Source organism: Phalacrocorax carbo, chromosome 5, assembly GCF_963921805.1.
Source record: "Phalacrocorax carbo chromosome 5, bPhaCar2.1, whole genome shotgun sequence".
Lineage (NCBI taxonomy): Eukaryota > Metazoa > Chordata > Aves > Suliformes > Phalacrocoracidae > Phalacrocorax > Phalacrocorax carbo.
The window spans coordinates 11,957,182-11,980,945 of NC_087517.1; the positions used below are offsets into that span (position 1 = coordinate 11,957,182).

At 42.0% G+C, this 23,764-nt stretch overlaps 1 protein-coding gene across 8 annotated transcripts in view; it reads right to left on the reverse strand.

The window, feature by feature from the left end:
* The window catches only part of KALRN (kalirin RhoGEF kinase), a 525,469-nt gene that overhangs the window by 141,810 nt on the left and 359,895 nt on the right, over window positions 1–23,764 (reverse strand). For all 8 annotated transcript variants that reach the window (XM_064451199.1, XM_064451195.1, XM_064451194.1 and 5 more), the window contains exons 22-33: window positions 21,254–21,436; window positions 20,070–20,188; window positions 18,767–18,833; window positions 17,764–17,873; window positions 15,897–15,966; window positions 14,144–14,233; window positions 8,265–8,357; window positions 6,799–6,910; window positions 4,859–5,049; window positions 4,340–4,441; window positions 3,481–3,623; window positions 2,019–2,121 (exon numbers count right to left, since the gene is read on the reverse strand). In XM_064451199.1, the coding sequence (XP_064307269.1) occupies window positions 2,019–2,121; window positions 3,481–3,623; window positions 4,340–4,441; window positions 4,859–5,049; window positions 6,799–6,910; window positions 8,265–8,357; window positions 14,144–14,233; window positions 15,897–15,966; window positions 17,764–17,873; window positions 18,767–18,833; window positions 20,070–20,188; window positions 21,254–21,436 (1,383 nt within the window). The remainder of the gene's footprint in view (window positions 1–2,018; window positions 2,122–3,480; window positions 3,624–4,339; window positions 4,442–4,858; window positions 5,050–6,798; window positions 6,911–8,264; window positions 8,358–14,143; window positions 14,234–15,896; window positions 15,967–17,763; window positions 17,874–18,766; window positions 18,834–20,069; window positions 20,189–21,253; window positions 21,437–23,764) is intronic.

Here is a 23,764-nt window from a genome sequence, read left to right on the forward strand (position 1 = left end):
CTCCTTGCGGCTTCATTAGGAAGTAAGACAACTCAGCTCCATCTGTAGTTAATTTTGATAATGTTGTGTTGAAAAACTGAGAGAGAACTATAAAGTGATGCAGAGACTTCACTTTCCTTGGAGCAAAGACACAGTAATGCAGCACTCTGGGGGCTAAATTCTCCACAGTATTCTGGTGTTAGCATCAGTGACAATAAGGAAACTGTTCAGCAGGAACTGCCTCTCTAAGATTGACACACTAGTTGCTTGGATTCAACAAAGCACATACAAGTATATTTAAGCTTTAGCTGTACACTGGAATTTGTTTCTATTCAGTAAATGTATATCAGGACACACGAACACACAAACAGCCTTAAGTCAGCAAGTGAACCTACACACCTTAAAAAAGTAAAAAGCATGACACAACCCTAAAACTTATTTAGCCTTTCCCCAGTGGTAACAATTGTTTCCCTGTAAAATTTGGTGCTCAATTTATCTCATACACATTTGCCATTCAGTTCAAACAAGGGTTTGGATAGAAATTCCTATAACACTTCCCAGTCTTGCATCCTTAAACCAACTCCTGCCACGATGGGCTGTCTTTCAGGGTACAGCCAGATTGTTTCCCATGCTGCTCACACTATAGGTCTCATATGCAGCTACGGCATGCAATATGGAGCATCTTACCTAGACCTTGCCTGTCCACCATAATTCATGCAACCTTGTCAATGGGCTTGGGGCAAACGAGCAAAGCTTATGTGAATGCTTAAAATTAAGCATGAGCTCAAGTACTCTGCTAAGTCAGGGCCTTTCTCAGGAATGATAAATGTGAAAAAACATGGAAAAGCAGGGTGAGTCTGCATAGATTGAAGACATAAGAAAGTACTTTGGCATCGGGCAAAGTATTTGCATATGTTACAGTGGCCTTTAGATTGTGAGGATTAATGCTTTTCTAATGCACATTATTGGTCAAAAAAAGCAAAAACATGGGAACATGTCTTTAAGATAAATATAACAGGTGGTCTTACAAAGGTAATTGATTTGCAATTAACCCCTATTTCTGAGCCCAGCTTTTAAAGTAACCTCTGCACTGAACCTTACTTGAGAACTTTACAACCATAAAATTGAATTCTGATTTTGCAAAGACACCCTTCTACCTTGTGTAAGTGGCAGCATAATTAAAGCCCTGACAAACAGATAAATCCAGAATTGTTCTGCAGGATTCATCCTTTTGCAAGTTACAGATGGTTTCAAAACAACACCGAAAGAGAATATGTACATTCTCTTGGTGGATATGATGAACCCCATCAGTGTAGCTAAGGCAAATTATTACTAATAGCCCATTTACTCCTACCACCAACTGCTAATTCAGCTGAAGACTGCAGTTGGAGGTATCAGGGTGACAAATTCAAGTCAGGCATCCTAGTGAAGCTGGGAATCTGGACTCAGATCGTCTGGTAAGTAAATCAACGAGTACATACGTGCTGACACCATGCAGCATTCCAACAGAATCTAGCGTGTCTTGGGGCTATCCATATGTTCCACCATATGTCTGTAAGGAGTGGCGTCCAGAATCACAGGCTCTGGAAAGGGTAGGTCTCCCAGGCTCTCAAGATACCAGCCAGGATCCCAATTTCTTCTGTATTAATTGGTGTGTAAGCACCTGTATTCCCTCCAACAAATCAGTGATTTTAGCTCAGAGGGCAAATATGGAACATAACCAACTGTTTGCTGATTCAGAAGCAATAGGGCACGTTCTGCTAGGGAAGAAAAGGTTGCTCTGGGCTGTGTTTCTTCAGAGCCAGCTCAACCTCTGTGTATTAACTACAAAGAAGCTGCAGCAAAAGAGATGTTACCATGTAAAGCAGCGGTACCGATAAGCACCTAGAAACAGACTAGATTTTAATAGCCTAGCATAGGGGAATATAAGTTTCAACTCAATAGAAGACGGGTTGCCTTATTATATCTTCCATTCGGCTCTTCACTTACATTTTTCTGAGGACAATTAACTGCAGTGTGTTTTCACATTTCAGTCCTACCTTATCGCTGTCCACTGTGTTCTGTGATGTCCTGGATGCAATGGAAATGGTGTCAGGTTGACTACTGCCATCTCCTTGGCTGTCTGCATCATCTACTCCATCCCTGCAAAAAGACATAATAGGAAAACAGTGATGCTTACTTAACACACCATCTTGGAATGTGCACAACTTCATAGGTGGATTTGAGAAGTGCCGAGTCAGCATGCCAGAGCTGCCTTTGTGCTAAAATTACCTCACTGATGCAGCCCATGTTGCTCTGTAGCTTGCAATTTGTAAATTATGTCACCCTCAGCCATAGGGTTGGGATTAGCACATAATCACAACGTTTGTTGCTGGAAACAGGATGGCTGTTGCCTGCGTATTTACAGCATGGAAGACTCTGGTGTTCAGAAATAGCTCTGTAATGAGGGTAGCAGGCAGAAATTTTCCTTCAGTTAGATTTCTGCCTTAACCAAAACCATTCAGCCCAGGCTACCCATGACCCTGAGGAAGGGTATTTCTCCTGTCTCACAGAAACCACACCTTCAGCAATTTAATACTAAGCTATAAAAATTATATCCGAACAAACATAAATGAAGACAGTTTAGAGCTCTGTAAGTCTACCTCTGAGTCTGCTGACAAAGGCTATTTTCTTCCCTTTTGCTGTATAGATATAGTTCTACATTTTTACTGGTCTTTCAAAATAGACGTTTAAATAATACAAAATACATATTTAAGGACAAAGAAAAAAAATTAAGACCCCTGTTCTGTACTAGAAAATTCTTGTATTGGTGCATGTCCCCAGGAAGAAATGTCTGGATCTCTGCCTTGCTACAGATCTCGGTGACCTTGGTTACTCACGCTTTGGATGCCTCTATAATACAGCCTGAAGTAAGAGAGCGATACAACTTGTTGAGGAAATGGAGGTGCTCAAATCACAGGTGGCTTTTGGGAATGGCAGCATGACAGCAAAAGAACAATTCATTTTCTATAATTTCTACTTAATCCAGGATTCAAAGAAGTTGAGAAAAAAATGTAATATTACTTCACAGGCTGAAATGAGATTGTATTTGATGATGAAACATAGATTCTCCACAACAGTAATATATCATCATGACCAGCTGTGATTTTCATTGTCAAACATTTCAAAATGCCAAAGTGGGGGGAATCAGTTAATATCCAAATGTGAAGAAATAAATTCTACTTTGGGAAAGAAACATAACCTTGGACTCTGAGGAATTCTTACTGTTCATTTCTCTTCAATACTTTGGAGTACTAAAATAAAAGGCCTTTCTATATATATCATAGAAAAGCTTTCTAGCTAATTTTGCCAAGACAACATGTGAAAACCAAAGATTATAAGAACTGCTTTTGACTATAGTAAAAAAAGTAAGCAAATCCAGTCAAAAGCCCACAGCCGCTGCACTGCTGTTGGTCGAGAAAACACTAGTGATTTCACACTGTATGGAATGACCGAGGTTACCTTCTACTGTTGTTTCGCTGCTTTGCTGGTGTCTTGGGGAGCTGAATTGGCTCTTTCAGAGCTCCTTTCAGATGGATGATCCTTTCTTGAATGACTTCCCGGATATTTTTGATCCATTCCTGTTTTGTCTCAATACTGGATGCCTAAAGTTCCACAAGGCATAAAGACAGACACTTTGTCATATTCCCAGGAGGTGACAACCTCCAATGTAGAAGAATTGTGGTTGGCTGGTGAAAACGCATGATTAACTGTTTCTCCTCTCTGCTGTATTGTTTTAGCTGCTGGAGTGCCTGGTAACCCCAGGAAAACGGAAGTATTTTTACCAGACCTACTTGGCAAGCAACAGTAAAGCAGCTAAGCTCCAGATAACTATATTTAATGCTGGCAATACAGCATGCTCTGTGGAGGGGAAATAGGTTATCAGTGCACAGCTGACATTTCCTCAGACAAAATTAATATAACATGAATTCTTCATTAGAAACTCACTGGGAGGTGAGCTCTGGAGTTCTGTCCGCTCAGGAGGTTTGAGTAATAGGTTGATTGTCAATAAGCCCAGTAGCAAAGGACTAAGAGAATTACACCTCCCAGACAAACACCCTGAGACATGCCCTGTGTCAGGGTGCAGCTGCTCAACCCAGGCTGCAAGAGGAAATGCAATTTCAGCAAGACTGCACAACTGCACTGCCTTGATTCATACTGAGGCCTTCGAGTTGAATTGCTCCTGATTCAGGCTTGACCCTGCTGACAGACATAGAAGCCATGCGAATACGAGGAGGGATGAAACTGACTTTTCACTTAGTGCTCCCAAGGCCTCAACTAGTAGCTCTAAAGGCAAAGAAAACAAGCAGAAAAGACTTACTTTCAGCACTGTTTTATTGTCTGAGGATGGTGTTCGTCCAGACCACAAAGCAAATTTACAGGGATCTCCTTCAACATGTTCAGTCACTCCCAGTTCTGAGGTCTAGTGTGGAGGAGAGATGATGAGAGATTTCATATATATGAAGCCTCATGAGTCCAGAAAACTTTACATTTGTAGGGAGAAGTGGGGAGGCAGGGATGGATAGGGGAGTGAGATCTTGTTTCTGCTTTGCTATGCACAGATAAAAGAAATAAAAAACGATAACCATGGCAAGGAAGTGAATGGCTTGTGTGAACCTCCTTGCATTTTCCATCCACCCTTCGCATCCACTATCTTAAACCTCTCCAGGCTCACTGCGAGCTTGGCTTCCAGGTGAGCCTCGCAGGGCCCAGAGCCAGCCCTTCCAGATGGCATGAGTACCCCCAACCCAGAATGGGGACATGTGGGCCACCCCCCAAACACCACCCCTACCTACAAGAAGCACGACACCTAGAATATTTTCTTTGCAGCCACACCTACCAGTAACTTGTTCTTGTAAACATATTTTGTGTGTCCTGAAGAATCTTTGATCTCTTTGCTAAACACCAAAGAGATTTCAAAGAGAAACAAATGCCTCTCACGGCCTTTCCGAATGAGAGACTTGGGATCCCACACTTGGAAGGAATCCTGAAGAATCAGCTCTCCCTGGACGTCCAGGTTCTCATCAAACCCTAAAACCACAAAATACATTGGCTTGTATTTGTTCTTGGGGCCCAGTAATGCCCAGAAACACAAGAGCAGTAAGGACTTGAAATAAAGGGTCTTTCTTTTTTGTGCATATTCTGAAAGGACATTAATAGGCATCCATTGACCCAGGGAAAATATCTTTTTTCCCCTACTGCAATGATAAGATTATTTCACCAGAAGAAAATATGTCATATGTGCTAAATAAGACTGCTGCTAAAGTGAGTAGTAATTACTTAAATATTACAAAGGTTTCAGCAGTGGTTACTGTACACAGAACTGCAAAGCAAAGCATCATATGCACGTCAGTACAAATTCAAAGAAACATAATGCATGGTAGCTGGAAGTGCCTCATACCATAGTGCCTTCAAACATGCTAACCCAACCTTCAAGGGCCTGTGAGTCCACAGCAGTGGCATGGGGCAACTACATCTATGAGAGGGAATTGCTGTGGTGTCTGAAACAAGGTTTCCAGGAGGAGTTTCTCATCTTCCAAGATGCATGGCAAAAACCTTCACATGGCTGAGGATCATAGGACTCCCTCCACACAACTGGGAGGCTTGAGGGAAAAGGGAGTCCATAGTGCAAGGTGCTCTCCAAGCTGCTGTCTCAGCTGCTTGTGGGTGACACTTCTCTCCAGAGCTGGAGACTGGTCCTCCACCAGCACAGCCTGGTGTTGCTCATGCTAGCTAGCCCTTGGAAAGCAGCAAGCAGCCCTGATCCATGCTCCAAATATTCAGGAATAGTTTTATTCAGAAGACAGCTGTCCAAGTGCTTGTCTGCCCTAACAAAGTCACCCCTGCTTCTTTATTATCGCATGGTGCTGGTAATCTCATGGGGTCAAATTATCCAGGCATTATTTGGGAAACCTTGCTTTTCACCAGACACCACAGTTAAAAACATCTTTATAGTGTTTCTACCTATGCTGGGTCAGTTTGACCCCCTGTGATTTTAATCACCTGGTCTTAATGTGCTGCTTAGCTCCTGGCACCATTTCTTTTTTCTTGCCTGTTTTAGTACTACTCTTGTTTCCTGGTTCTGACTCAAGCCAGGCTGGAAATTGTTTTCCCAGGCCAAGAAAATTTTTGAGAGACAATAAAGCATCTCTGTCCAGATTAAAATTTTTAAATTTTAGAAATATTCCACACATCAAAAAGCCAATAGAAGACTTAACTTTGGGGCAATCAAAATGTTTTTTTTTCCCTGTAATTTTGAAATACTTTTTAATAATACTTCTTTATTTTTTTTTAGTCTTTGGGATAATGAAGTAACTTTTTGAAACACAAGCTGTTTAGACTGAGAAAATCAGAACTTTTTTCTACTGAAACGTTGAGACAGTATTTAGGAATGTTTTCATCCAATAATCGTTACGGCTGCCAGCAGCTAAACTGATGTTGTTTCAGGATGGGTTTTTTTGTTTCATTAAGTAAGAATGTTTTAACCAAATAGATATAAAATGTATATGTATACACACGTGTATGTACCTATATATACATACAAATACGTATATAAACATGCGTAAGATACAAATAAATAAAACCCCAAACTCCCTAGCCAGCTTTATTTTTCCAAGACTTTCGGAGAAACCTCAGAAAGCAGCTAGGAAGTACCTGAAAATTATGATCAATCAACAGTATTGCTACAGTCAACCTGTACTAATTTTCTACACAAGTTACAAGACGGCTTCATTTATCAGGGGCTCCCGCCCCTGCCCCGGCCACCTGCCCATCTGCTACCTTCCAGCATGCTGACGTGCATTGCATCGTTGGCCTTCTTTGGGACACTGAGCATCACTTCCAGACCATCTTTGAGTTCCCCTTTTCCCTCCTCACAGCAGGTTAGCAGTTCCTAAGAAGCAACGCAGAACACCTATAAACAAACTCTGACCAACATGCTGGCTTTATATCCAATTGTGTGACTTGGTACATGCAACTGCTTTACTAACAGCTACAGGAGAAAGCTGAACTGCATCAAAACCCACTGTGGATGTTCACAGACAGTGGAGGTCAAATGGGAATTACTATAAAGCAAGACAAAACAAGGTGCCCTCAGAGTGAGACTGTGCACTCAGAAGACTTCTGGGGACTTATGCCTACGTAGCAGATGTCAGTCCAGCCATGCCAGCCAGGTTGCAGGGACCCCCGCCTGATCCAGCAGTGCTGGTGAGTACTGCAGCGTAGGCAGGGCTTGCAGTGTGCTGTGCCCAGGGTAGGGAGGTCCCTTCAGGAAAGATTCATCTGAGGAGGAGACCAAAGGGGTGATGACCGAAGGGGTGTTTTAGCCTTCCCATTAGCAGATGGTTTGTGCAGTGCAGGCTCGCTGTCCCACAGCACTCACAAGACTATGGTAAACCTGTGTGTTTTTTCAGTAAACTGGTACAAAGCACAGATTTGTCAACACACTGCATGTACTCAGTAAGTACCTTCCTTGTACAGCATATCACTCCTTTGATAGGAAACTTTAAAGAGATGCAAGTATTATATCTGGTCCTAGCTTTACAAAGTCAGAATCTATCTCTTCTCTTATCCCCCAGATATTTTTTCTTCTCTGGTTTACTAGTTTTGAAGTGAACAGTGGCTCGTTAAGTTAGATATAAAATTCACCTACTCACAAGATACCCCAAAAGCCTGTAACCAATTTACAACAAACCAAAGGTGTTCTTTTACTTTTTATTGGGAAATGTTAATGTTTCCTTTGGAAGTCCTTTGCATTGTATATGAAGCTTTTCCACGTTTTTCAAACACAAAAGTGTCAGCTTCCAAAAAGAATCTAACACCAGTGAAGAAATCTCAGTCAAGAGTCAGTGAAATTACTGACTGTCATTGAAGACTTTAATCAAATTCTTACATGCCACAAACTTAGCACGAAGGAAAGTAAACAGTTCTGTCATCTCTTCAATTTCCCTTTCCCAGTTCTTGCTTTCTAGGGTTAGGTCTACTTGGACACAAAAACCCCCAGTTGAAACACGTGATCAGTTTTTTACTGTTCGTTTTTTAATTTCTGTGAGCCTTTTCCTTTAAAACACCCAACCTGATTTCACACTTTGTTGCCATTCTCAGGCCTGGAAAGTAGGAGTAGCAGCTCAGCAGGAGCTGTTTACAGGTCATAAACAGGTGATGAAGCAGCTCCCTTAAGAATAAGTTAACTCATCACACCTGGGAACTGCTCTGCATGAGCTGATTTGGTCAGCTCACTAAGGTACCTTCAGTAGGAGTTGGTACTTTGTGATCCTCTGGACAGGCTTGATTAAATAAGAAGAGATGGAGTTGGCCAGACCGTGTCTTTGCTGAATTTCCTAGAAGAGATAAAACCAGCAGTCAGTCATGGAAAACTATTAACCCCTTGCCAGACAGAACCCCCCATAACTAATTTTAGCTCTGGATCTCTGCATTTCTTTGGTTAGTTTTCAAACTCTCTTTAAGCTCACATGCAAATAACTGGGGTTTCAGAGAGGCTGGCAATAACCTGCAGAGTCCCCTAAGGCTACTTAAACTGCATGAGCCCTGGGCAAGCCAAGCTAAGGCTATGTTGAGTAAACTACATAGGCTTCGATTTAAATATGATTTATCTGTCATGTCAACTGGTTTCTCCTAGCTATGAAAGCTGAAAGCAGAGTCTCAACATTCAATTAAAATGGAGTGACATTAAATTAAATTGCATGCGTAGGGTGTAATTTAGCTGTCTAAACATAAGCATCTAGTACCATTTGAGAGCCCTGGGGTACTTGACATATCCACATGGGAGTAACAGGTCTGACACAGTGCTGACAGACCTATGCTATTCTGAGGAGGCAGCTGGGGGCCAGGAGAGATACCCTTATGATACCTTTTACAGCACTGAATACACACTGAACACTGAATACGGAATACTTGGTTTATCTCCTGACTCTCAACCAAAATGTCTGTGCTGATCAGTGTGTTGTGCTCATGAACCTCTGGAGACATTACAGGGAGGCACCTGGTGAGGTCTGCAAAGGACAGAGCTGCCTCCCTCCAGCTGGTTCCAGTGGGAGTTAGGAGCTCCTGAAAATGCTACAGGACCTTAATGCACATATTTAGCCATCTAAAAGACTTCAAACTCATGCCCTACAGGGGAAGACTCTCTGCTGAAATAGAACAGGTTAGAATTCCTTCTGTCTCCGCCAGGCCCTGGGCATGCCTCTCTTTGCTCCTGCCCATCAGGAAATCCTTGGTTCTTAAGGGAGCAGATGGGGAGGCAATGTAAGAGTACACTTTAGCAAGTGCAAGTCCTACACCTGGGGAGGAACAACCCCTTGCACCAGTACAGGTTGGGGGCTGAACTACTGGAAAGCAGCTCTGTTGGGAAGGGCCTGGGAGTGCTGCGGGACAGCAAGGTGACCCTGAGCCAGCAATGTGTCCTTGTGGCCAAGAAGGCCAATGGTATCCTGGGCTGCATTAAAAGGAGCGTGGCCAGCAGGTTGAGAGAGGTTATCTTCCCCCTCTACTCCACCCTTGTGAGGCCATATCTGGAGTGCTGTGTCCAGTTTTGGGCCCCCCAGTTTAAGAAGGATGTGGAACTGCTTGAACAAGTCCAGCAGAGAGCTACGAAGATGATCAGGGGACTGGAGCATCTCCCTTATGAGGAAAGGCTGAGAGACTTGGGTTTGTTCAGCCTGGAGAAGACTGAGGTGCAGATCTTGTCAATACTTGTAAATAAAGGGTGGGTGTCAAAAGGATGGGACTGGACTCTTTTCAGTGGTGTCCAGTGACGGGACAAGGGGCAATGGGCACAAGTTGGAACACAGGAAGTTCCACCTCAGTGTGAGAAAAAAAAACTTCTTTCCTGTGCGGGTGCCAGAGCAGTGGAACAGGCTGCCCAGGGAGGCTGTGGGGTCCCTTCCCTGGAGATATTCAAAGTGTGCCTGGACGCGTTCCTGTGCCCCTGCTCTGGGTGTGCCTGCTCAGGCAGGGCGGTTGGACAAGATGATCTCCAGAGGTCCCTTCTAACCCCAACCATTCTGTGATCTCCAGCTACTGGAGGGTAAATCTGAGGCTGTAAAGGGATGAAGTTACAGAAGATGAAGGCAGAAGAGCTGCCAAGAACAGAGGTTTTCCTTCTGTATACAGCCTGATTTTCTGCTGAGTAGTAGAGGGGTTACTGGGTTTTTTAGCTCCAGTGTCTATCTTTATGCTGGAATGCAAAACCAGTAACTTTTCACACAATGTGCCAACAGTTTTGTTTTGGTTTTCTGTTTGTGGGGTTTTTTTGTTTGTTTGGGTTGGTTTGCCGGTTTTTGTTTGTTTGTTTTTGGTGGGTTTTTTTTTTGTACTAGGCATGTTTGTTTTAGAAAAATATATCTCAGGTCCCATGAACAAGACCCAAATGGGAAGGGGCTTTATGTGGGGGTTAATGGAGTTCGCATGAAGTTAAGTCATGGCTGGCTCCAAACAGGGATAGTGTCTGCAGAGCACATGGATGGGACTCAATTAGTAATTGCAGGAGCCAGCAAGACCTCAGCCATGTCTGTGAACTTCCTGGAGCTGGCTAAGTACACTTGTTTTTGTAGGATCCAATAACGAATTTAGCGCTCTTCCTTCCTCCCAGCTCTCTGAATAGCAGGGCATGCTCCCAGCAAGATGCCTCTCCTTCAGGCATTCCTTGCTCTTCCAGGGTGCTCCCTGGTCAGGCTGTGCAGAGACAGGGTGGGTTGGTGGAGTGACAACCGTCCCCGCTGCAGCAGTGAAGCAACAGCACTGCTACATGGCAATCAGACAAATACACTGCTGGAAATGGACCTTTGCCCTGCACCTCCTCTCCCCTGGTCCCTGAAGTTCTGGAGTAAGATGGTAGCCTGCTGAGTATGTCTTAGGTTGGCTTTGTAACAACTGGAGAGATCTGAACTTACTGTGGGTGGAGGTGGAAACTGGAGAGGTTTGTGCAGGGTAGAGCACAGTACTGCAGACATTTCTAACATACCTCTAAGTAACATGAAGCAGAGAGGTATCTGAGCTAGCTTTGAAGCAGTTGGCAGGTTTCAGAAGCAAGCTAGCCACAGGCTCTGTGCTCTCTACTTTGCCCTGCTTCTTATTTAAAGCAAGTTTGGTTCACATTGCAGTGCACCACAGCTCACCATTAGACACAACTTTATTTATTCCTTGGGTGGGAAAGCGTTTCAAAGGCCTGGAAGAAATGAAGTTAGCTGACAGGCACCATGTGCTGGCAGTTGTGTGTTGCAAACCAGATAGGCTGCAGAACAGGATCAGTGTGTAGTCTTACATGCAGTGACAGAATCTCAGAAAACCACAAAAAATATCCTCTGTGTAGGGCAGGACAGCACCCTCACAGGACCCTCCATGGACAATGTGGAGACAGGAATACTTGAATACTTGAGGGAGGCCATCTTACCCCCTCTACTCCACCCTAGTGAGGCCACTTCTGGAGTACCGCATCCAGTTCTGGGCCCCCCAGTTGAAGAAAGACAGGGAACTACTGGAGAGAGCCCAGCAGAGAGCTACGAAGATGATCAGGGGACTGGAGCATCTCCCTTATGAGGAAAGGCTGAGAGACTTGGGTTTGTTCAGCCTGGAGAAGAGAAGACTGAGGGGGGATCTTATCAATGCTTATAAATATCTAAAGGGTGGGTGTCAAAAGGATGGGGCCAGACTTTTTTCAGTGGTGTCCAGTGACAGGACAAGGGGCAATGGGCACAAGTTGGAACACAGGAAGTTCCACCTCAATGAGGAAAAAAACCCTACTTTACTGTGCGGGTGCCAGAGCAGTGGCACAGGCTGCCCAGAGAGGTTGTGGAGTCTCCTTCCCTGGAGACATTCAAAGCGTGCCTGGATGCGTTCCTGTGCCCCCGCTCTGGGTGTGCCTGCTCAAGCAGGGGGGTTGGACAAGATGATCTCCAGAGGTCCCTTCTAACCCCAACCATTCTGTGGTTCTGTAATACAATTTCATACCATAAGAATTGCTGTATTTACCATGAAGTGGTGATAAAGTGCCCAGGTTTTGTATCAAATACCTCGAGATTCACAACTTAAGATAAGTCATCTAATTGTGTACAGTTGTTTAGTAGGAGGACAAACTGCATCCTGAACTGGGCGTACAGACCAATGGCTTGCTGAGTAGACTGAATCAGCAGAAAAGACCTCATGAAACATTTAGGTTTTGTAATGCATGACACAAATCTTTGGTGAGCAATTTCAGAAAAAAATATTACTAAGGAGAAACCAAGATTCTGCTTGTGCCTCTGCCCATTTCCTAAGGGGCACTCTAGCTCAGCAGAGAAACTGTCCAAGAACCATGCAGAAACTCAATGCTCTGAAATGCTACCAAAGCCAGTGAGCTTTACCATGTTCCACTCTGTAAATGCTGTCATGCAAATTAATGGTGCCCCGTGGCTTCTTGAATATAACAGCTGATCTTTTCCAAAATTTCAAGGAAAAAAATATTCAAGACAGCAAGGGCATATAGATGACAACCAAACTCTGCCTTTGTCCTAAGGACCAAAGCTTGCTTAAATAAGACACTAAAATCAACTCTATCACCTCAAATAATACACTGATTTCCGCCAGCTGAATCCCTTGCAATGAGCCCTGAAGCTGCAAATTTTCTGTGGACTTGAAGGGTTCAGACAGATTACTGCAACTAATTGTTTTAATCTCAAAGGTGGCTTTCTATGACAGTTTATGCAATTTAAGGGGTTGTACACTTGTGAAATTCTTCTTACTAAGCAGTGTTATTCATATAACTTATTCTCCTCATCAGGGTGTTTTGGGAAATTCCAGGTTCTTCCTGGAAGAAAAGAACCAGACATGTCCTCCATATTGTTTGGGCCAGACTGTCCCCTGTCCTGACACTCCAAGATCAAGAAGGATCTACAGGTACTTTGCCCTACCTTAGTCAGATTGAGTGAATCCTAGAGGATTTTTTGTGGGGGTTTGCTAGCTTTTTATTTTTGCATAGGAATCACTGGGTAGCCCAGCACAGCTCCCACCAATGGAAGGAAAACATCTCCCCTTGCAAAACAGCAGATTCTGACACAATAATATTCTCTATCAAGCAACATCAGGCAGGCTTCTAGCCCATATACAGAGCTGGAGCGGAAAAGCTTGGCAGAGGAAATGGTTTTAACCCGTGCAGACAACACTGATAAACACTTAAGGCAGCTCAAACCCCTCATGAGTCACCAACCAGTACAAACCATTCAACAGGCTCAAGCGCCATCTCCTGGAGCATCCCTTTCAGTTCAATTCTACTTTTAGACCATTTGATAACAAGACAAAATAAAAGGCAAAACAAAAAGGTGTTCACTTTTCTTCTGGCTCATGTGACACCTTTCAGCATTTAGTTTAATTGAAATGTTATAACATCGGCACATAGAAAATCCAGAGGAGCCGACTGATGTCAGGCAGGTTGGATCCTGCTGAGGGTTACATTTGTAAAAAGATTTTCAGTGCTTTGGAAAAGAGGTCTTAGCTGTTTTTCAGAAAGGCAACTAATTAAAGTTATAAGCCAGCAGAATAGCATAGCACAATGGATGAGGTTCCAAAACTCAGAAAGAAACCTTAATTTAAAAGTACTTAGAAACTTTTAAGATTTTTCTCAGCCTACAGAACTGGGTTTGGAGCCTGCAAATGTTTATCACCAGGTGTAGTGCTTGTAAGGGAAATAGTCTAATTGCAGTCAATGGAGTCTCTTACTAGCATGATGAAGCAAATGTTTAATAGGGTGGGTAAAATTTGCAGAACAGGACAGGCTCTTGTTTTGGACTTAGGGATTTCAGGTCATAAAATGTAATGTAATAGGATCTGCTTTTCATTTTACCACAAAACCCAGAAGTAGAGAGTACATCTAAACCAGATCTTTAGAAAGCATTGGATCTGTAAATGTACAAAGGATACCATAAGGATATGTGTCTCCATTAAAAACAACTTGCCACACTGATGAAGATCACACATCACACCACAGCCTATCAGTTTTCACAGCATGTGATATCTGCAGTGGAATGAAACACCCAAATACCAAAGCACAAAAAGGAACCCGTTGCTCAGATATAAAGAGGAGGTGTTTCAGCTGCACTATATATGCCGAAGGAAAATGGCAATGGCTGCTTACATCAAAGAAAGTCCCTGCATGTTCCAGGATGAGCTGGCTGGAGTCAGGCTTGTTTTTGCAGTAGGTGACATACATCTGAAATTTATCTGCCTGTGAAAACAAACATCAAGGGAAAAGCAAGATAAGATATTTCTCGGCTTGCACAGTCTTTCATTAAGGCTCACCAGGATAAATACAGGTGATAAACCTCCGCCTCTCAAACCAACATAAGAATTGCAAATTAAGAACAGAAGACTTATAAGACAGTTCATACCTTACCTGAGCAGTTCTGAGAGGAATGAGGTGCACCATGTAACAGTAAGTGTCACAGAGAGAGGGCCTAAAACTTTAATCCAGCTATAAAATAATTTCTAAGAGCTCTAATGATGTTAGATTGTGTCCAAAAGTCTGCAGGTCTCAAAGCCCCAACATGAAATGTTGGCTCCATCACCTACGTCCAGATAAAGCCAGTGTTGAAACTCTGGACAAAAGACTCACCTAGCTTAAACTGGCTCAAGCCAACATTTTTTACTTGAGACTGGCTCAGATTTGTGACGCCTGGCCCAAACTTGCCTTTCCTATCTTGGTTCAGACTTTAATGGCTCAAACTTTATGTTGTGCTAGGAGTGTTCTGCATTTCATTTCCTAATTTATTTAGTTTTAAGAGGAAATTGAAAGCATCTGTATACTCGTATTACTGAACTCTTGTCTCAGGGAGAGGCAGGCAAACAGAAGAGGAGGACGGCCTCCATTTATTACTACTGTGTTTTGCGTACCAGGTATCTAAATAACAGGACCCTGCAACTGGGCAGGCAGCTTTGTATGCATGTCTGTAACCACGCAGACAGCTCTGGACGTGTGCTATTGCTGAGATGATGTGGTGGCATCTTAAAAGTACCATGAAGATTTTGCACAGAACAATATGTAAATATGTCCATCTTTCATAAATATGTAACCTCTTCTTTGTAAACTATATTTCTGAACCATTTCATCAATATTTGTATCATGTTTTTAAATTGAAAGCCCATTTGAAATCCAAACATGCTCATTTTTTTGGCAAGTGAAAATGTTCCATAATGACTTTTAAAATACTAATTCCCAGCTTTGAAATATGAATAAAACCATCAGAGAAAACATGATGATGGCTGACTTGTATGGTAAATACTTTGAAAAGAGAACAGCTTTCATACAGATGAATTGGCTACAGTAATTTCTGGAGCCTCCTACAGCCATGAAGACTCTTAGCACCAAGATTTCAAAGTCCTGCTGGAAATTGTCCTGGCATTGGGTAATGGAATGAGAAAGCATAGCAGCTCAGTAATCTGACAGTAATTTCTGAAGAAAAATGTTGATAAAATAAGTTGTTCATGCCTTTGTAGGGGTCTCATGGCATGACTAAAATTCTTTAAAGAGGGTGTATTAAGATTTTAAATGTCTGTCCTCCCAGGGCCCTTCACAAAGAAATGAATGTCACCCCTAAATATAGGTTTGGTTTGGCAAAGTCCTGTTAAACAGGAACCAGCAGAGGTAAAAGCTGTGCTGGTCAGTGCAGGACAAGGAGAGAGGCTCTGGAAAGCCTTCATGCCACTGCTCAGGAGAAGAGTTAAGGGAGGGAACCTTTTACCCTGGGAGATGCGAAGGACAAAGCAGCTGTAGTTCCAGATTAGCTCCTAATCTCACTTATCAGTAAGGATGTAACAATTGCACCAATTCCCATCTTGTTTCCATCTGTGCTGGAGGAATTAATTTGAATGAAAAGAAGCAGCCTCATTACCCAGGTGACGAAGCAGTGGCCCACATCCTCAGGTAGTTGTTCGTATTTCTCTAGTTCTTTCAGAAAAATGCTGAAAAAAGACGACATATGTAATTAGTTACAGTCAAATACCCAGGAGAAGCAGAATGACCAATGAGTTAATCAGTGCTAATAAGCAATATTTGTGTCTTTATTACAAGGCTAATCAAGTGTCCTGCCAATGTAAAAAGTGGGTCCTTGCCAAGGTGTGCTTTGGTTTTTGAGCACAGTCATGCCTGACTCAACTACAAAGGAAAAGGTAGCAATCCCTAGTAGGGCATCAGTGTATTCAGGGCTGAAAAGTGGTATTAAGGAACCAGATCATGAATTTCAAAAATGTCTTGTGCAGTGGGTCAGAGGAAGAGCAAAAAGAGAAGCCCAAAGCTGCCAGCTTTCCATCACCAAACTCAGCACACTGGGCAAAGGACAACAGTTTAAACAAGCTTGACACTTCATAGGTAAGAAATAAACTCCCAAAATACAGCTTTTGTAATCAATTCTCTCCCAACACCTTGTACTATGAGTGACATCTCTGTCTGCAGACAGAGCCCTATACAATACTTGGGTGGAAAGAGGAAACAGAAGTTGCAGGAGGAGAAGCAACTGAATGTTCTGTTTCCCCAGCCCTGAATCAGGCTGGCGGATGCCTTAATATCACCAGCCAAAGGAGAAGATTGTGGAGGATGCTGGTGGAAGCAAGGGGAGGGCAACTTATTTTAGCATTTCTAGAAGTTTTAGTGGGAAAAGGATTATGCAGAAGCAGCAGGCTGGAGGAGGATGGGTCAGGGAAAGGACGAATGACAGCAGCAGGGAGCTGAGGGGCATGACTGAGGGTTGAAGGGGTGTTAGCTGGGAGCAAGGGAAAGTCAAAAAGGAGAGTAATCTTATGGCATCAGTCACAGTCACTAAAAAGAAGATATAGCACCACAAAGACAGGGTAAGTAGAAAGGCAATTGGGTCATCCCAGCACAGTTTTAAATGGGAGACGAATATGTACCTGTGTGACAGGGCAATTCTTGTGGGCTGGAAGTCAATCAATCTATTACTTAAAGGCCTTTTTAATGTAATACATAGTTTGAATTTACTATTCTGATATGCTCTGAAGCTGCTTGAACAAAAGCATGCATATGGCAGTCTCTGCTGAACCATATTTGTGTGTATGTGATGTGGCATTTATCTGGCCGAAGCACTGTGAGTCTCCCAGAACTTCAACAGGGAAGGGTTTTCTGATTTGTTTTTCAAACTGCTTTGGTTTTGATGCGTAACTTGAAGACAGACTTCGAAATTCAGACTGAGCTTGTGGGATTCAGCACCCCAAATGTTAAGTTTATAACTGCTATTGCATTCACACTATAGCAGGGAAACAAAGCCCTCTAAGCTGATCTGATACACAGTCTTATCTTGAAAAACGGGAGTACTGTTATTTACAGAGTAAATATAGATTGTCTCCAAGAAGTGGCAGGGAAGCTACATATTAACCTAGCTCATGTCAACCATTCCTTTTTTCCCCTTGGGTTTTCCAAGAGATCATACTTTTGACAGGCAAGATTCCAGACTAGATCCAGTGCTGTGAGATGGAACGTATGAATAGGACTACAATGCATTGGTATAATATGATTTTAACATTGTTAATGGGCTGAAGGCAAAGTTTAAACTAAGATGCAATTCATTTTTGTAAAAGAAACAAAACAAGAAATCAAACATTATCTTGCAAATCTGGATCAACTACTTTACACTCCTACGTGCACTGTACTGTAGGTGTTCACTGAAGATACCACACAGATGTATAGGTATACACGTGCCCTTAGTTTCCTTAGTAAACATTAACAGAAACGTTAGGAAAACCTACTTGTTATGAAAGTCATATATCTCCTGAATATTGCCGAAGATGATGTGTTCTTTATTAAGGATCCCTGCGGGTATTTCTTCCACTCCACTTGTCATTTCCCAAAGGTAAGTCTGGAAGACATCAGCAATTCTTATCTTTGTGAATAAATGCAGAGAAAAAGAATAGATCTCCCTGTTTTATTGTCAAATGCACAGGCTGACAGGGGAACTATGTACTCTGAGATTAAACAAAACAAGCAAAAAAATAGACAGATGTTCCAGTGTCACAGAAAGCTCTCCAGAGAAATTCAAAGTGCTGACATTCAGAAGCTGTCTGAGGAAAAAGCAGAAACATGCCAACAACACCTGTCTTGGCTGTCCAGCTGATGGTGTCCAAAAACTGTGGGCTGAAACAGTTGAAAGATAAGCTGGATTTGTCACTTCAGTAGCATTAGATATATCAAAATATCTTTCAAACTGCAGGAATGTGAAAGCTGACAGATTTCACTGAAACACATTCTGCTTTCCCTTCAGGAACACTCTGCTAGGCAAGGTATTTGACAGTGCAAATCCAGCCCTTTCTCTAGCATCAGACGATCCAAAGGAATAGATCTGAATTCTTAAGAAAACACTCCATGATTCAAAAAAGTCTACAAACCAACACATTTCAGGTCAACATGCAAATACAGTGCTTTTTACTGAGTCCCAGGACATTGCTCTCACTCTGCAGGGATTAGCACAGCTTTGTAAATAAAGGCGCACTCAGGTGTCCCTGGACATGCAGACATTGACAGCCACACATGGGGAGCACAAGGCAGGGTTCTGCCAGTGGGAGACAAGCTCTCTTTGCCGCCCACCCTGCTCCCACCACCAGCAGGACATTGCTCTGCGGCTAACCGCCAACGGTGGTATCTCCCCACAGACTCTTGTCAAGGTCAGCCCTTGCAGTACAGTGAACATCACCACTGCAAAGGATACCATGGTCCTTCCTGAAAATACTGGAGACTTCCTGGGCCATAACTTACCTCTAAACACTCATGTAAGTCCCTGACATAAGCTTTTTCCGTCTGAAGCAGCTCAGCCATAATGAATCTGAAAAAAAGAAAGTATTTCAAGTGTTTTGGACATTATAGGCATTTGTACAATGAAGAGAAAACAAAACATCCTTCTGTTGTCTTTATGAATCAGTGTACTTCCACTCTAAGCCTTCAGCTGCCTCACTTTGGACCTTTAAGCTCCATGAATGAAATACCACTTCATACTCTAGTTCCTTGTATTTCTAAATAACCTTTCTGCATAAAATTCTGTTAAGTTGTATTTCTGCAACCCTGAGGTCTGATTTACTATCTACATGCCCATCTTTAACAGTCAGAGTTCTTTTTTCCCCCAAGTAAGGACCTGAGATTCACCAACAATACTTGCATCTTCACTGATAGTCAATGATAAGTCACCCTGAAACTTGACCTTTGTCGGCAATACACATGGATTTGGGAGACACCACTAGTCTGAAGAGCCTTCAACAGCTTGGTAACCAACTGGAGAAAATCCAGACTGCTGTGAAACTTCACAACCATATTTGTAGAGCCTGAGGCTGGGCATCTCAAAGTTGAAATGCCCAGCGTTTTGAAAATGTGTAACGGGCAGACCAAGCGTAACCACTGTTCCCTAAGGCAGAGATGGTTTCTTGTCAAGGTTATGCACTGTAGTGACAATTTCAGAGGGCTAGGAGCAATCATACATACAAATGCTTTCCAGAATATTCTCAAATGAGAAAATAAGACAAAAATATTGTGAAGTTAGACTGTTTCTAGATTTAAATGCAATAAGCACTCAAAATCTTTCCTCTACTATGAAGTATTTCCACTTCTCTCAGTTCTACACCCACTGAAACTTGAACCTAAACTTCAAGTGAACTCTTGTGTCACTGAAACCCAGTTAACTCCTCTGGTTGTCATTGGAGTTTAGATGATACCTAGACATATAAAGATGCTTTTCATTTTTTCTGTTAATTTTATTTTTCACATACAGCCAGAAAGAAATCGTGACAATGAGTACCTCCATGACATCAGGATCTAATCAAAGTACTTGACTCACCGCTTTCTCTTTCCAAAAGTAACTTCTGATTAAAACCAAAAGAAATTCAACCTGTATGTTCTGAAATTCTCTAGCCTACAAGTCATAACTTCTGCCCTACACCTGTAGACTTATCTCAATAGCTCTACAGCTGGAAGGAGTTACAGGACTGTCAGTCAGTTCTGGTCATGCAAAGATCATAGAATCACTCTTAGATAATGTGTCATGGCACACTGTGAGCATTTGGGGACATACTCTTTCTTTCTGGCCGACTTTCTTTTCTCTTCATTGACTTCATGATTCGCATCTCGCAGCTTTACCTCCCGGTCTGAAAGACTTGCTGGAATAATATCTAGTTCTAGGTCCTTGTTATCCTAGAAAAAGTGACAGTACAGATTTTAAATTCATTGTAACTCTACTGTTGTGCAAAATGCAGCATGTTCATGAGATCAAATGGATAAGAAGGGACAAAAGTAAGATACAGATACCAATGTCAGAAAGAAGGAAATTCAAAGAGATTTAGAAGAACAACAGTAAGAAGGAAGAAGGGGAGAGGGTGAGTAAGAAAAGTTAAAAAAATGCCAACTACAAGATTTATTATAGTCTTCACTGTTACTCCTATCTACAAATAGGTATCGACGACAAACATCTAAATTTTACTTTGCTCCTTCACATCTAAATTAGTTGCCTAGTGTGGGACTTCATAGATAGTCTGATAAAGTAGGGCACTATATAGAGATAATCCCAAATTCCAATGGCCTTCTGCCATGGAGATACCTTTCCAGACTGTGGTTAGTAACTTTGTGTAAACCAGGGACCCTACAAGATATTTAAGGTATCTTTAGGGTGTGAGGGAAGTTATTTCTCTTTCTTTGATACTTAATTTTGAAGGATGTTTGAGTGAAATGTTTTTAAGTGTTTCTGCTTCTGGCACTCCCCCTTAATACTGTGGCCAGGGAATAGCAGGAGGTTCTAATTTTTGTTTCTCTAGCATTGCTCTATTTCACCTAAAAGAGCTCAGAAATGAGGTTGGGGATCAATTTTTTGGTTAGTTAAAGGATGAGAGAATGGAAACTTAGAGTCAAAGCCTGAGTTTGATTCAAAATAATGGTGTGGGAGCAGGATTTATGGCTTATGCTAAAATTATCAGAGACTGTTATTCAAATAGTGTGTTTCCCCCTCCTTCCCAGTAGCTATATGGTCTCCTGGAAGATGGTGCAAACATTTGTTTAGAAAGTCTTTCTGATCTTCATGTGCCTCCTCCTCATATCACTGATCTGCCACAAACAACTTTTTCTCTTCAAAAGCAGTTCTGAGTTTGGCTAGGTTTTAAATGTTTCTAATGGACATGTGATAGCTTGCAGCACTCATAGCTTTCACTTGCCTCTGTGACTTTCAGCTTTGGTGTAAAACCCCAGAAGGACACGGACTTACAGTACCTCTGTATTGATTCCAAGGGCTTTTTCCAGGGAGTAGCGGTATTTCCCCATCCTGAGAGAGAAGTCACGGTAGCGTTTGTCAACGGTGGTGACCCACTTCCTAATTTCAGTGGCGTGTATATGTCCTTTTTCTACAAAGCTGTCAGCCAGCTGGATGAGGAGCTTCACCTTCTCCTTCGTTTGCTGCCCAAAATATGGTCCTTGGTTATGTTGCATTATTATTATTTCCTTTGCTTTTAATTCACAGAGCAGTCAGAAGCAGCCCACTATTTTGTATACATCATTAAAGAGTGCCTGTACTTCATCTTATACAGAATCAGATGCTTTAAACTGCCCGGTAAAACATGAAAGGAATGACATTTTTATAAGGACACTTACGAAGCTGCAGGAGATAGAAACAGTCAAGTTTTTCAAACCACACACACACAAACACATAAGGAAAACATGTTGGAAGTTAGACGTGCCTCCCTCCCATAACAAAAAAAAAATATTTTTTTTGAGCCTTGGAGTATAAGACAGGATTTAAAAAACACACCTCATAAAATACACCAAGTTACTCTAAATATGTACCTAGGTGGTTCTGCAGACCTGTGTAGGCAGGTCAATAATACACCGCATATTAGCCCAGGAAGTGAGTTTGAGTCACTGCTACTCTGTTTCAGAAACAAACATAATTTAAATCCAAATTCCTGGTCTACTATAGAATTTCCCATCAGTATTTTAGTTTCAGTTAGGGCATTACAAACTAAAAACTGCCTGAACTCTAAAACATACACTGAAGCCCCAGAGCTTCCAGAAGTCTTTTCTATTCCGCTTGGGCTCTGACTGCCCTTTAGTCACTACGGTTTTCCGTGTTGAGGAACTTTGTGCAAATCTGGCACAAAAGAGCTAGTTATAAATTTTAGCTTAGATTCCAAATCTATCCTAGGAACTGAAGGTGCCTGGACCCTGTGTTTGAGCCAAATTAAGTACAAAATGTTTATAAAAACTAAGATATCAACTGTAGAGATTGCAATCCAGCTGTAACGCGCACATTAATCCTCAAAAGCAAAAGGAGAATCTGTCGTATCCCCAGAGGTACTGGCAAGCTGCTTTTCAGAGATGGGGAGAACTTTCTACTCTGCCTGAAGGGAGGTATGCTATCAGATACTTGATGTTATCAGCAATCTGGCCACAAATGGACAAATGCATGTCAGATCAGAAAACATCTAGCCGTTTTCAAACACAAAACTAAATTTAAGAAACTTCACCTCCAAAATAAATTAACAACTGAATCAGAGGCCATCTTAACAAATTGAGTACTTAAGCAAAGCTAGATATGGAGAAGTAAAAATGTGACTTCCTGTTATATTTAAAGGGTGTTTTATTAACAAAAGCTACTGGTGTTCTTACTTTTCCAAACAATTGGTTTGGCCAGAAAGTTATTGGGATCAGGAAGGCTTTCAGTTACAGTTTGAGAATAACATCAGCCTGGGAGTGACATGCATTTACAAGACTGCATGTGGCAGTAACAATATTCTAGGTCAGCAGTAGGAAAGTGATTTACTAGACCCCTAGGGAGCAAGACTAGATGTGCCAGTATAAGGAACAGCCAGTAATGGTCAACAGGTCTTAGGCTAAGTCAAGAGCAGAAACATTTTGGAAACTTCAGGATGAACTGGGATTATTCTGGTCAAAATTAAACTATAAACTAGAATGTGATTTCAGGCAGACTGATTATGGGTGGTTAGAGGTCAGGAGTACTGTTAAAGGAATGTTGTATGGGTCTTGTCTGATTAAATTAACTTCCATCCACTGCTAGTTATCTCCCATTTTCACAAACATGCAAGCTAAGGAAAAAGGAAGGGGATGAGAACACCACAAAGCCTGTGAACCAAACCCACGCAAGTACAGACAGCATAACAAGGAATTTAAGGATTACAGAAGATCAATTTCAGGACACAGTGAAATGAAGCTACATAATACCAAAGCCATGGTCTTGCTGCAGTCCGACTTTGCAATTTAGATCCTTATCAGTGACTGTTAATACCTCTGTGGATTCACTGTCTGTGAATTACCTACGGTTTGAATTAATGTATCTGTAGCAGATCCAATCACCATTCCTCTGTAAACCCTACCAGTTTCTCAGAATTGCTCCATATAAATTAATAGATTCTTGGTAATGCAGCTTTGTATTAGAAAATGTCCACCCCAGAGTTTACAAACCCATTTATTTAAAGTATGTTGTTGGGATCAGCAGATTACTTCTAATGAGAGAAATGATCAGCTGTGATCAATGCAGCTGGAATTAATGAAACAAATTGTGGTTGTAATGACAGAAGAAAAAGACAGGGAATCAAAGACAACCTTGGATATGTTCAGATCAATTAGTTACTCTACACCATTCTTGTATGATTGTTTGAGGATGGAGTTAGGGTATGTCTCATTAGGTTGCTGTGAACTCTGTCTGCAAATTGACTTCTCTTCCTTCTGAACAGAACAAAAATGCTCCATAACCATTACAGACTAAAG